Raw genomic sequence first — 15,335 nt, 5'->3', positions numbered from 1 at the left:
CCACTGCACGGGGCACAGTCGATCCCTCGTCAGGGAACTAAGATCTTGCAAGTCACGTGGCGGAGCCAAAACAAATAAATAAATAACAAAATAAAAACAGAGAGCAGGGTAGTGGCTGGCAGCGGTGGGGAATGGGGGTGGGTGAAATGGGTGAAGGTAGTCATAAGGCACAAACTTCCAGTTATAAATAAGTTCTAGGGATGTAATGGGCAGCATGGCAACTGTACTTAACAACACTGGATTGTGTATTTGTATACTGCATACTTGAAATTTGCTGAGAGTATAAATCTTAAAAGTTCTCATCACAAGAAAAAAATGGGGGGAGAGGGATAATTGGGAGTAGGGGATAAAAAAATTAGAAAGAAAATTGAAACATATGAGGTGATGTCTGTTAACCAAATTTATCATGATGAAGGGAGCTCAGCTCGGTGCTCTGTGATGACCTAGATGGGTGGGATGGGGCGGGTGGAGGGAGGTCCAGGAGGGAGGGGATATAGGTATACATATAGCTGATTCACTTTATTGTACAACAGAAACTAACACAACATTGTAAAGCAATTACATGCCAATAAAAATAAATAAGTAAAAATAAATTTTAAAAATTTATCACGGTGATCATTTCACTATATATACATATATTGAAACATGTTGTACACCTGAAACTATTACAAGGTTATGTGTCAATTATGCCTCAGTTAAACTGGGGAGGGGGAGTGAAATTCTCACTACCACTGCAAAGCCCATTCCCTCCCTGCAGGAAGGCTATTGGAGAAGCCAGGTTAAAATCAGAAGATCTCTTGGTGCTTAGTCCTCTGTAGACTGAGCACCACCAGGCAGGGCTGTGTGGTTTTCACCTTTGCACCCCCCCAGCTCCCAGAAGATGCTCAGCACACATGGGCCAAGTGTATTCACCCCCTAAAAGTCCATTATCTCAGGATCTTAGAAAGGGCTTCTTTCCTGAATTCCGGTAAGGGGCAGTTTTAGTCTGGTTTTCTTGAATATCTACCCAGAAGTCATTTTTCTTCTTCCTGATGCCAAAGCCCCAGTCTTGTTCAGTGCAAGTCAGGCAAGGGTGGCCCACTCTTGCCCGGTCGCTTTAAGAATAAGAATGTGACCCAATGGGTCATGGGTCAGGGATGGGAAGGGGAATCTCTCTGGAAGTTTCCAGAGGAAGTGCTCTTTGCTCTTAAAAAGGGATACAAAGGAACAACAGTCCTTCCTCCACTGGGCCTCGTCATGACTGGATTGGGTGAGGCCTGGGGTAATTGCAGCCACCTAGCCGCCAGCCAGAGGATGAAGCCAAAATCTGAAGGTATTTAGACCAAGAAAATCAGAGGAGGACTTCCCTGGTGGCACAGTGGTCAAGAATCCGCCTGCCAATGCAGAGGACATGGGTTCGAGCCCTGGTCTGGGAAGATCCCACATGCTGCAGAGCAACTAAGCCCATGAGCCACAACTACTGAGCCCATGTGCCACAAATACTGAAGCCTGCTGCACCTAGAGCCCATGCTCCACAACAAGAAGCCACCGCAATGAGAAGCCCGTGCACTGCAACAAAGAGTAGCCCCCGCTCTCTGCAACCAGAGAAAGCCCGCGTGCAGCAATGAAGACCCAACACAGTCAAAAATAGATAAATAAATAAATTTATTTTAAGAAAAAGAAGAAAGAAAATCAGAGAAGCAGACCCAGGGTCTGGACATCCTGGTTCTTGAGCTGCCTGACTACAGCCCTTGTGTTATGGGGAATGACAGATACCCTTACTGCTTTGACTATTTTGAATTAGGGTTTCTAATCATCACAGCAGAAAGCTGGCCTAGGAAAGATGGTTATATCATGGGTCCATGGTAAGTAAATTCTCCTAAGGTCACTGAGTCATTCTAGAGCTGCAGGAATGGAGCCATCTGATTGCCTAATCGCAGGAGGGTTGAACCCCAAGCTGAGTCATCACTGCTTTTTAATAGGATTTGCACTGGGAATTAAGAGGATCCTAGGTGATCTGGGGGGTTAAACAAAAACGAAGTCTTCATTTTCAGAAGCCAAGATGTTCAGAGGAACTGCTATTATGATGGGTAGGAAACTGAAATGTGTAAAGAGGGACCTGAGTAGGAAAAAAAAGGGTTCATGCGCACAGGCTCCAGACGCGCAGGCTCAGCGGCCATGGCTCACGGGCCCAGCCGCTCCGCGGCATGTGGGATCTTCCCGGACCAGGGTGTGAACCCGTGTCCCCTGCATCAGCAGGCGGACTCTCAACCACTGCGCCACCAGGGAAGCCCCAGGCTAGCTTTTGAAGGTTTCATTTTGTGTGCGGAAAGGGATTGAAGTTTTCTGTCCACCGCCTACATCATTAAAAGGATGTTCCCTGGGAATTCCCTGGCAGTCCACTGGTTAGGACTCTGCACTCTCACTGCCAAGGGCCCAGGTTCAATCCCTGGTTGGGGAACTAAAATCCCACATACAAGCCTCGAGGTGCGGCCAAAAAATAATAATAAAAAAATCTTCAAATAAAATTAAAAAATAAAAGGATGTTCCCATATAGAGATGAGAGCACAAGGAAAAGCTATTTTAAGAAACTTTGTCCCTGGGGCTTCCCTGGTGGCGCAGTGGTTGAGAGCAGCAGGTAAGCCAGAGTCCTAGTTTTTTTCAGGCAAAAATCTCTAGTTCTGGCTCTGTTACAGAATGGCCACCCTGCCTCCCATAATAATGGGACCTAAGTATGGCATAAATGCTATATTGTAGATTGAAAGTTATCTTAGAATGAGAATCAAACTACTACTATTACTTAAAAGGCAGGGTTTCAGCTGCAGGACAAGTCAATCATCATTGTCCTACTCATTGTGGAAGGGAAAAGGTATTTCTCTCAGATGGAAAGTCAAAACTGAGTAGGAAATCTCCAGGAAGTACAAATCAGGCTGCACATTAGAATTAGCTAGGGGCTTCAGAAAATTCTGACATATGAAAAGATTCTCAACCTCACTCCTAATAAGAGAAATGCAAAATTAAACTACTCTGAACATTTTTTCCATCTATCAGGTTGCAAGAATCTGAAAGTTGGACATATAATTACACCAATATCCGGTTCTCCTCTACTTCTGAGAATATGAAGAGAATGCAATTCCTGCTCTCTCTTCATTTAGGCTTGTCATGTGACTCATCCTCGTCCGTAAAATGCAAGCAGAATTAACCTACTTCCTCTGGGATGAAACATTTAATAGCTGGTGCTATTCAGCTAAAGAGACTCTCCAGTTCTGCTCCCCAATTCAACAATAGTGAGAAGTTCAAGTGTTGTGCTTGGTGTAGCCTCGGGACCGTGGTGCTTCCACCAGCATGGATTGCTGAGTCGGTGCTCAGAGGAACATGCCCTGTCTATGACTAAGTCAGAAATAAACCTTGCTTGTATGAAGCCACTGTTGCATACACCCAGCCTGGTCTGACACACACTGTTGATGAAGCTGTGGGGAAACAGGTGTTCTCTTCTGTTACTGCTGAAGGACAAAACAGTGTGTTACAGAGGGCAATTTGACCATATCTGTGGATGTGCATATATCCTTTAATCTGCAGTCCCATTTCTGGGAATTCATTCACAGAAAGACCTGCTCTTATAGACTGAATGTTTGTGTCCCCCCAAAATGCATAAGTTGAAACCTAATCCCCAATATGATGATGGTATTTGGAAGTGGGGTCTTTGGGAGGTGATTAGGTCATGAGGGTGGAGCCCTCATGAATGGAATTAGTGCCCTTACCAAAGAGACCCCAGAGAGCTCCCTTGCCCCTTCCACCATGTGAGAACACAGGAACCAGGAAGTGGGCCCTCACCGGACACCGAATCTGCCAGCACCTTGATCCTTGACTTCCCAGCTTCCAGAACTATGAGAATTGAATTTCTGTTTATAAGCCACCCAGTCTATGGTAGTTTAACAGCCCAAACAGATTAAGACACCTGTATACATGTGAAATTACAGGCATACAAATACAGTTATACATTGTGACATTGTTTGTAACAACAAAAGTTTGGAAATAATTTGAATATCTGTCTGTGGAGGCTGGTTACATAAACTACGGCATATCTTCACAATGGAATAGCATGCAAATGTAAAAACAAACAAACAAAAAGTTCTCTACATACTCATATGGAAATATTTCCAGGATATCTCATTAGATTTTTTTTAAAGCCAGATCCAGAAGAGTGGATAAAATGTTTCCTTTAGTGTAAGAATGGGGGAAAATAAAAATATTCTTCTTTTTACTTGCATAAAGAAACACTTGTATAATACACAAGAGGCAAATAAAAATGGTAAAACAGGGACTTCCCTAGTGGTCCAGTGGGTAAGATTCCATGCTCCCAGTGCAAGGGGTCCTGGTTCAATCCCTGGTCAGGGAACTAGATCCCACATGTGTGCTGCAACTAAGTCTGCATGCCACAACTAAAGATCCCATGTGCCACAATGAAGATCCCACATGCCACAACTAAGACCCGGGGTGGCCTTAATAAGTAAATTTTTTTTTTAATGGTAAAACACAGGGACCTCCAAGATAGATGGGGTGGGAATAAGACTTCTCAATGAATATCATTTGTATCATTTTTGTATTTGAACCATATGAATGCATTACATATTTTTTAAAATACAGTACTCAGGTCTCCCCATGTCAATTCAATTAAATTAGTCTCTTGAGATGAGGCCTGAGCTTTTCATTTTATGCCACCCAGGTGATGAAATGTTAGCAAGAGTTAAGAATCGCTGCTTTTTGCCTCAGTCTCAGATGGAACAAGGGATTAGAGAAGTAGTTTTGTGTTGCAGGTGTGGGTAATATTTGGCCCGTGCTCTGTATTCTAGAACCTAACTCTGGTAGCTCAAGTCAGTCCTTGTGGATGTAATCCTATACCTGGATGAGGGAGCTCCGTCTGGGATGAGTGTTGATGGTGCTGTGGATGTAACAAGGAATCATGTGCCAGGCTATCTGGGGATAAATACTGTGAAACAGAGAACTGACCAGACATAGAGATGGAGTAAGAAGCAAACCAGTACTGAATGTATTTATCAGGGATGTGTGGTTGAAACCAGGGGTCTGTTTCAGGGAAGAGAATATCTATTAGAAATCCTGGGTCATACTGGGAGCAGGACAAAAGGTACACATTCAATATGGAAGATTTTTGGTCTAAAGATGGCAAATCCATGGGCCAAATCCAGCCCACTGACTGTTTTTGTGTGGCTTGTGAGCAAAGAATAGTTTTACGTCTTTACACGGTCGGAGAAGAAAAATCAAAAGAAGGATATTTCATGACACAACAAAAGTATGTGAAATTCAAATTTCAGGGCCCATAAGTAAAGTTTTTGTGGACAAAGCTACACTTACAGATGGCCAAAAAGCACATGGAAAGATGATCAACATCACTAATTGAGAAATGCAAATCAAAACTACAATGAGGTATCACCTCATAACAGTTAGAACGATCATCATCAAAAAAAATCTACAAACAGGGACTTCCCTGGTGGTCCAGCGGTTAAGACTCTGTGCTTCCACTGCAGAGGGCAAAGTTTCAATCCCTGGTCAGGGAACTAAGATCCCACATGCCACGCTGTGCAGCCAAAAAAAAAAAGAAAAAAAAAAAGAACTACCATATGACCCAGCAATGCCACTCCTAGGCATATACCTGGAGAGAACCATAATTTGAAAAGATACATGCACCCCAATGTTCATTGCAGCACTATTTACAATAGCCAGGACATGGAAGCAACCTAAATGTCCATCGACAGATAAATGGATAAAGATGTGGTACATATATACAATGGAATATTAGTCATAAAAAATAAAAAAATAATGCCATTTGCAGCAACATGGATGGACCTAGAGATTATCATACCAAGTTAAGTCAAAGACAAATATGAGGAATTTATTATATGAGGAACCTAAAAAAAAGGGTACAAATGAACTTATTTACAAAACAGAAGTAGAGTCACAGATGTAGAAAACAAACTTGTGGTTACCAGGGGGTAAGGGGGGGAGGGATAAGTTGGGAGATGGAGATTGACATATACACACTACTATATATAAAACAGACAAACAACAAGGACCTACTGTATAGCAGTACAGCACAGGGAACTCTACTCAATACTCTGTAATGACCTATATGGGAAAAGAATCTAAAAAACAGTGGATATATGTACATGTATAACTGATTCACTTTGCTGTACAGCTGAAACTAACACAACATTGTAAATCAACTATATTCCAAAAAAATTTTAAATAAAATAAAATTTCCAGAAAAAAAAAAAGCTACTCTCACATCCATTGGAATAAAGCCACATGTCGTCTGTGGCTGCTTTTGCACTGCAATGGCAGATCTGAGCAATGTGACAGAGGCCGGGTGAGCTGCTCTCATCCTCTGCAGTGACGACTCAACAGCGTTTTGAATGCCACGTTATCACTGTCTCACAGCATCTTATTTTTTTATTGCCAGTGCACATCCATGGTCAAAAGAAGAAAATCAGACTTTGAATATCACAATTTTAAGGTAAAGTGGAGTGTAGATTATTTTGTTATTGAAGTCGACAGCAAAACATTGGGTTGATGATGCAATGACACTCCATCTGTGCTAAAAGAATGCAATACACAACAACTTAGACTAAAGCAGTCATCATTGTATTCCCAACTCAGAGGAAACCAACAGTTAGAAAAAAATAGAAAATTTCAGATGGAATATCTCACTGGAATTTCTTCACAAAAATAAAAAATGAAAATGAGGTTGCCACCAAAGTGGGTTTCCAAGTGTCTGATTTGTTAGCCAGAGAGAGCCACTTACTGATGCTAAGTTAATTGAATTGTGTTGATTTTAGCAGCCAAAGAAAGGTATCCAGATAAAATAAACTTGCTTTAGACATTCAGTGAGAAAGTTGCTCAAAGACTTGAGGATATTGGGAACACCATCAATGGTCAATTAGAGAACAGGATAGGGAATTCCTTGGCGGTCCAGTGGTTAGGACTTGGCGCTTTCACTGCCGTGGGCCTGATCCCTGGTAGGGGAACTAAGGTCCCACAAGCTGCTTGGTGCAGCAAAACAAAAACAAAAACAAAAAACAGGACAAATTATTGTGAGTGATTTTCCTTGATTATCAATGAGTTGATAGATGTCACCAATACTGTCCAGTTGCTTTTATTTGAGGTGTCACTGCTGAGTTTGATGTCACCAAAGAATAAGCCTCTTTGGGACTTCCCTGGTGGCCCAGTGGTTAAGACTTCACCTTCCAATTCAGGGGGTGTGGATTTGATCCCTGGTCAGGGAACTGAGATCCCACATGCCTCGCAGCCCAAAAACCAAAACATAAAAAAACAAAAGCAGTATTGTAACAAATTCAATAAAGATTTTTAAAAAAATGGTCCACATCAAGAAAAATCTTTAAAAAAGAAAAAGAATAAGTCTCTTTGAAGAGTCTGCACAGAACAACTAGTGGCAAGAATATTTTCAGAAAAGATGGGAAATCACTAATTAGACACAACCTGAAGGGGAATCTGCTAAGATGTGTTAAGTTTGCTGGAGATAAAAATGTGTGAAGCAGAAAGAGGCCTACTTGGACAAATTTATAAAGCTCTAGAAAATGTAAGGTGTTTAGAGCCTATGGTTATTCATTGTACTCAAATTACTCATCAGGAGCTAATTTGCAGAAAATATTTGATTCATGTGTTATTGAACTAGAGTTACCCACAGCAAACTTCCTTTGCTGTTGTTTTTAATCCATCATCAGATCTGTGAATTTTTGTTAGAATTAGAAGCTGAATAGCCTGAATTGCCCCACCACATAGCAGTTTGATGGCTTAGCAGTGGTCAAGTTTTATTGCAGTTTTTTTCAGTTCAGAGCCAAGGCTGAAATTTTTCACAACAGAGCACCATTCTAAACCATTATCACTGAATAATTAATGGCCTTGGAAATTAGTTTTTGCTACAGACTTGATAATGTTTCTCAGTGAATTCAACCTAAAATGACAGGGCATGGGAATTCCCTGGCAGTCCAGTGGTTAGGACTCTGCACGCTCACTGCTGAGGGCCAAGGCTCACAATCCCTGGTTCAGGAAATCCCATAAGCCATGTAGTGAGGCCAAAAAACAAAAAGTAAAATAAAATAAGATGACAGGGAAAAACAGTGCTTATATGTGAAATGTATACCGCGGCAGTCATTTTGACAATAACTAATGTTGTTTTGAATCACAAGGAATGTTAAGCTGCTTTATACACTTCCTGTGCGGTCAAAAGTTAAAACAAGAAGCAAGATCTCATTCTCACACAAATTTGCAGCAGATATATTTTCTGAGCTCCAACTACAGTTCCAGCAGAATTTTTCAGAACTTGATGCCAAGTGCAATGGAAATTTCCATATTTCAAAATCTATTTAATTGGGCAATTGAGGAGTTTCCACCCAACCTTCAACTGAAGAGGATTAATCTGCAATGTAAAAACAAGCTAAAAGGCAAATATCCAGAGAAGAATCTAAGATAATTCTATATATGCCATCCCACAATGAATATGCTCAATTAAAATCATGCAGCATTGGCAGTACCATCTGGCTGAGAGACATTTTCAAAGATGAAATATACAAAGTCTCATTACAGCTCAGCATTGACAGCTCAATATTTGATGACAGGGTCACGGATTTTGAAACCCAATTAAGCAAAATATTATCTCAAAAGAATTCCATTATTCTCATCAGTATACCTGGATTATAAAAAAGTTACACTCAATTACTATGATATTTTGAATTTCATTTTCAAAGAAATTGTAGAAAAAATTTTTTGTCATTAGACAAAAGAACATTCCAGATAGGTAAAACAGGTGGTGCAAATACTGTGAGGTATTAAGATGCTCCTGTTTTAGAGGATTTTCTACAGGAGCCAGTGAGGAGAAGCAGGAGACTGGAGCAGGATTACATATTTCTTGATTTTCCTCTTGTCCTGTAAAGCCTAAAATATTTACTATCTGGACCTTTACAGAAAAATTTGGTGACCCCCCCCCCCCCCGCCCGGGACTAAAGGGTTGCACAGAACTGACTTCTTCGAGATAAGTGTGAGAGGGGAATCAGTGTTCCCCTGAGTGAATTTCACTAAAGGCACTCCAGAATGCTCTGAAATCCAGAGGAAACAAGAAAATCTGCCTCCTAGCTCAAGTGACATGAAAGTAGACATTTTATAAAAGAGGTGGTAGAGCAATTAAAACTAAATTAGAAAATGCCAGGGGGACTATGACCACACTTTAAAACACTGGAGTAACGTTGGCCAGTGTTTTCTAGAGGGGTCCGTAGAGCTTCCGGATATGGCAGCCAAGCCTCGTTCAGAGATGTCACCCTCAGAAAGAAGTGATTAGTAAGTTGATATTTTAAATAGTGTAGCATGGGACTTCCCTGGTGGTCCAATGGTTAAGACTCTGTGCTCCCAATACAGGGAGCCTGGGTTTGATCCCTGGTCGGGGAACTAGATCCCGCACACCACAACGAAGATCCCACGTGCCGCAACTAAGACCTGGCACAGCCAAATAAATAAATAAAAATAAATAAATAGTGTGGCATGGAAAATTATAATGGGGATGTGAACACTATTTTATTAGTATTGCAGAAGCAAACTAATAGGAGGGGAAGAAAAAGAAAATAATCAATAAGCTCTTTTTTTGTTTTAGGGAGATAAGCTTGGAAATATATATGAAACATGGGGAAGTAGTAACTGAGAACTGCAGAGCCTTAGGGAAAGTTTACTGCACGGAGCGAAAGGTCTCCCAGGACAAGTCTAATTAATGCAGTAGAAACAGGTCAACCAGTCCTCGTGGAGAGCGCACCTGAGAACCGCTGACCTGATCAAGTCAGTGTGGTAAACACACTTCCTGCTTCTCCCCCTACACAGTCACACCTCTTCTACCCTCAGCATCATTGCTAGGAAAGAACCCAGGGCAGGAGGGAGGGACAGATGCTTGTTCTTCTGGGTCCTCAGTAAGGCAGCAATCTAGGAAGTTGGCCTGGCCTTAACCATCACCCGCAGGGTTGGACCTGCGCAGATAGGGGAGAATAAAAAGTCAATGGCGGGTCCCAAGGTTGTGTCCTCAGTTCAGAGGCGGCCTCGGGGATAGGAAGTCAGGAATCCTGGCAAGTTGCTCAAAAAGCCTTGTCAGTCCTTTGAATCTAAACCATAAATATCTTAGAATACAAGTGTAAGTACAATGACATCCGGAAACCCTGGGAATGAGCAAGCTAAGGCAGAATCACGAATCTTTATGCTTTAGCCGTTTTTTTTAATGCTTCCTTGTTGCTTGTCCATTCATTTCCATTTTGTTATCTCTTAGCATCTAGAACGTTTTCTGGAAAAAAATATTTTAAGCTTGTCTCAGGTGTGCTAAGGAAAATTAAAGTACTTAATTTTTTTACTGTGAAAAACTTCAAACATATACGAAAGTAGAATAATATAATTAACACAACCCCCCCCACCACAAGCACATCAGGTCTCCAACTTCAACAATTATCAACAAGGCCATTCTTGGGACTTCCCTGGTGGCCCAGGGGTTACAACTCCGCACTTCCATTGTGGGGGGCATGGGTTAGATCCTTGGTCGGGGAACTAAGATCCTACATGCCAGGGGGTGCAGCCAAAAAAAAAAAAAAGCCATTCTTGTTTCACCTTGATCCAATCCACACCCTATTCCCCACTGGACTTTTTTTTTTTTGGCTGCGTTGGGTCTTCATTGCTGCGCGCGGGCTTTCTCTAGTTGTGGTGAGCAGGGGCTACAACTACAACATTGCAGTATGCAGTCTTCTCATGGCGGTGGCTTCTCTTGTGGAGCACAGCCTCTAGGCACGCAGGCTTCAGTAGTTGTGGCCCGTGGGCCCTAGAGTGCAGGCTCAGTAGTTGTGGCGCATGGGCTTAGCTGCTCCGCAGCATGTGGGATCTTCCCAGACCAGGGCTTGAACCCGTGTCCCCTGCACTGGCAGGTGGATTCTTCTTTTATTTTTTTTAAATAAATTTATTTATTTTTATTTTTTAAATTTATTTTTGGCTACATTGTGTCTTTGCTGCTGTGCACGGTCTTTCTCTAGTTGCGGCAAGTGGTGTCTACTCTTTGTTGCGGTGTGTGGGCTTCTCATTGTGGTGGCTTCTCTTTGTTGCGGAACACAGGCTCTAGGCGCATGGGCTTCAGTAGTTGTGGCATGCAGGCTCAGTAGTTGTGGCTCACGGGCCCAGCCGCTCCGCGGCATGTGGGATCTTCCCAGACCGGGGCACGAACCCACGTGCCCTGCATCGGCAGGCAGACTCTCAACCACTGCGCCACCAGGGGAGACCCCAGGAGGAATTTTTAAAGAGGGGAGCGTGGCACTCTGGCAGCAGAATGGTGGTGGTATGTGAAATCCAACCTCTCTACCCTACTCCAAGATTGACATTCCTATCTGGTGCTAGAATTTACTTTAGAGGGCCTCAGTTTCCCTATAAGCAAAACAAGGAAAATGGACTAAATTATAGGCAATAACTGTGTAACAGTGAAATGAGCCCTTGACTTTGAGTCAAAAGACCTGGATTAAGAGTGCTAGCTGTGGGACTTCCCTGGTGGCACACTGGTTAAGAATCTGCCTGCCAATGCAGGGGACATGGGTTCGAGCTCTGGTCAGGGAAGATCCCACATGCTGCGGAGCAACTAAGCCCGTGCGCCACAACTACTGAGCCCGCGCTCTAGAGCCTGCGAGCCGCAACTACTGAGCCTGCGTGCCACAACTCCTGAAGCCCTCACGCCTAGAGCCCCTGCTCCACAACAAGAGAAGCCACCACAATGAGAAGCCCACACATCGCAACAAAGAGTAGCCGCACCACAACAAAGAGTAGCCCAGCTCGCTGCAACTAGAGAAAGCCCGCGCACGGCAACAAAGACCCAACACAGCCAAAAATAAATAAATAAATAAAATTTTAAAAAAGTGCCAGCTGTGCCTCTTGCAAATTACGTAACTTACAATAACTTATGTAAGCAAGCCACTTAACCTCTCTGAGGTTTAATTTTGGATCTATGAGATGCTCACTAAATATTTTTTCTATTTCTTAATTTTGTATCTATATGTTTACTTGTTATAATTATTTTATGATGTACATAAATCAAATCATTATGCTGTACACCATAAACAGTGCTGTATGTCAATTATATCTCTATAAAACTGGAAGATAAATGAAATACATTAGAAAATGAAAAATATACATATAAGACATGGAACGATTCAGTCAGCTAGTCAGTTGAGCTAGGATTGCAACCCAAGCCTTCACCTCCAAATTCTGAGCTATTCAAATTGTGCTCGAAACTAATACAACACGAAACTTTGCGGGGGGAAGCTGAAAACCTGCTTTGCTGAGTCACAAAATGCACTAGACCGTGACACTTCTCCCGGAGTTTACACCGGAACAGACATCACCCATCACCCTACAATGTAGGCCAGGCTCAACCCCGGAGTGCGAAGGGCCACAATGAGAGTCCGATGACCAGGGGTCTAAGAATGGGCTCGTGCTGCCAGCGTCTCCCTTTCCGGACACTGTTTCTCCTCTGTCCGGTTCCGGGCTGCAGGTTTACCTCAACAGTCATTCATTCCACCAAGATTTGAGAATCAGCTCAGGGTGGGACGGCTCGCCAGGCCCAGAGCTGAACGAGGCGAGGCAGACCAGACCCTGCTCCCTTAAACTGACTGTCCAGTGCGGGTGGGGGCGGCCGGGCTCCGGGGTCCCAGGGGGGCTATGCCCGACAGCGTTCGCACCTGCCCGGCACCACCTGAGCGTAAGCAACGGTCGGCTCCGCGACCCCTTAACCTGGCCGTCCCGCTGCGGTCACCCCGGCCCCGCGGGGCCCATCGCGCCCGTCAGCTCACCTAGGGGCCGCGCCCCCGGCCGAACCCAGCCTGCGCTTCCCGCTTTGTTCCCAGAGCGGGTTCTGGAAGCGCCGCGCGCGCCCAGCCCCAGCCGCTTCCAGGCAGCGCCCCCAGCTGCCTGGGAGGGCGCGCGGGGGCGCGCACGAGCGGCGCACGCCCGTCCCGCATGCCCGCGCTCCCGATTGGCCGCGCCACGGGACGTCACCGGGAGGCCCCGGCGGCCGCTGGGAGCCGGCGCCCGCGCGTGCGCAGGCGGAGGGCGCTGAGCGGAGGGGGAGGTGGCTGGCCGCTTCTCCCGCGTCCGCCATTTTGTTGCTGTGGCTCTTGGGAGCTGGCTGGGCGAAGCGGATCTGGCGGTGCGGCGCTCCCGGGGGTCCGGTGCTTGGCTTGGCCTCGGGGCTCGGTGCGGAGCGGCGGGGGCGCGGGGCCGGCGCGCGCCGGGCCAGGAGTGACCGGAGGGTCCCGGGTGGCCTCTGCCGCGCTTGGCTTCACCGCCGCGACCCGGCTGGGCCCGCACCCCCGAGCCGGCTCGTTCCGTGGAGCGGCCCCGGAGCAGGCGGGCGGTGCGGAGGATGCTGCGGGCCCGCGGCCGCGAGGAAGGTGCCGGCTCGGCTCAGTAGGCGCGCGGTGAGCCAGAGGCCCGGCCCGGCCCGCAGACGGTTCGGGCGGAGCGTCCAGCGCAGGCAGAGCAGCCCCGGCCCGCCCGGCCCAGCGCCCGGCCCGCCATGTCCTCCGCCAGGTTCGACTCCTCGGACCGCTCGGCCTGGTACATGGGGCCCGTGTCTCGCCAGGAGGCGCAGACTCGGCTCCAGGGCCAGCGCCACGGCGTGTTCCTGGTCCGCGATTCGTCCACCTGCCCCGGGGACTACGTATTGTCCGTGTCCGAGAACTCGCGGGTGTCTCACTACATCATCAACTCGCTGCCCAACCGCCGCTTCAAGATCGGGGACCAGGAGTTCGACCACCTGCCGGCCCTGCTGGAGTTCTACAAGATCCACTACCTGGACACCACCACGCTCATCGAGCCGGCGCCCAGGTGCGCGGAGGGCGTGTGCGGGCGGGGGTCGGGGCTGGACCCGTGGCCCCCTTTTCGGAACCGGGCTACTTTCCGGAGGGCATTCCGAACCGAAGGCAGTGTCAGGATCTGGGTCATTGTTGATGAAGGGGTGCGTCTTAAATGTGTTGAGTTGCGGGTAACTAGTTGAAAATGGACGCTTTTTGCCTTCGTTACGTTCTTGGTTTAATTACCCTGCTAAAGCAGAATTTTGTTGTTGTTTTTGAAACCTTTTTTGGGCCACGGATTGAGACTCTGAAGCTAGCTTACTCTCCACCCCCGCCCCGCAAGCACACACGAGTTTGCACACCTTTCAAGGTTTTTGAACTCCAGGTTAAGACCTCCTGGACTGCAGCTTTTGGAACACTGGGCAGATGAAAATGCTTTAGCGTTTAGAAACAAATACCTTTAACTGTGAAATATCAGAACTATATATTGATACCCTGGTGCCAAGTTTGAAATAACCTAGGCATCTATTTTATAATACATTAATTAACAAAAATTGTAAAAGAAGGTGCGTTGGCTTCAACGAAGACGTTTTTTTTTTTTTTTAAACAGTTTCCCCCCAAGCTGGACCGTCCATAGACTGGAAATCCATTTGGTTAAATTCCAAGGAGGAATGAGGCTAGAATGTTCCTAAGGGAATTTTTTGAATGACACTCATCTTAATTCTATCTTACTTGAATTTCAGATGTACTTTTTGTGTTAAGTTTAATGACTTAGTATCTATTTTAAAGTTAACCCAGAGTGACACCAATCATTAGGCATCCTCTTTTCATTTGATTATTTGCCTTAATCAGTATTTTGCTAGAGGTTTCTTTTATTTAAATTGCACCAAATTTGAGCTGAAGAGATTGCCTAGAATTTTAAAAGTAAAAGGTATTTCACTGCCCAGTTGATTTCTTAAACATTTGTTTAAAAAGGACAGATTTTTCAGGATGAGATGTTTCTGACTTTACAGATTCTCTGACAGGATTCTACTCTGAGCTCTAAACACTAAAAGGTATTATATTAATTAAGGAGCACCCACTGGACGCCTCAGTGTTGCTTCTGTGGAATAGAGATAGAGAAGGAACAGCATGACAGTGGAATGACTTTGAGGTTAACTGCAGAACTAAATGGAGTTTAAAAACTGGTGAGAAAGTGATTATAAATCAGATAGTGTATAACGAAGACCTAGACACCAAAAAGAATCTGATTGGTGAAACCTCCAGGTCCCGGAAGATACTGGTGACTGGAGTCAACTTTCAGCACATGTAATTCCAATATAAGGGGTTGGAGAGACTCTTAGAACCCACAGTAATGAGATATTAAATACGTTTAAGTAAATTACTTGCCTAGCTTGTGGAGGTGAATTATATCATTAATTTTAGGCATTTAGCATGCCATGTTGTGTGCCAGGTGTGTGCACTTTGAGG

The 15,335-nt window shown here is 45.0% G+C and overlaps 1 protein-coding gene across 1 annotated transcript in view; it reads left to right on the top strand.

Annotated features, from left to right (window-relative positions):
- Positions 1-13,213: 13,213 nt before the first annotated feature.
- The window catches only part of CRKL (CRK like proto-oncogene, adaptor protein), a 31,695-nt gene continuing 29,573 nt past the window's right edge, over positions 13,214-15,335 (top strand). The window contains exon 1 of the mRNA XM_082852590.1: positions 13,214-13,899. Coding sequence (XP_082708716.1) covers positions 13,589-13,899 — 311 coding nt within the window. The 5' untranslated portion in view covers positions 13,214-13,588. The remainder of the gene's footprint in view (positions 13,900-15,335) is intronic.

Source organism: Leucopleurus acutus (assembly GCF_964270905.1).
Source record: "Leucopleurus acutus genome assembly, chromosome: 13".
Lineage (NCBI taxonomy): Eukaryota > Metazoa > Chordata > Mammalia > Artiodactyla > Delphinidae > Leucopleurus > Leucopleurus acutus.
The sequence above is the reverse complement of the archived record's forward strand: the minus strand, read 5'-3'. Positions and strand labels throughout refer to the sequence as shown.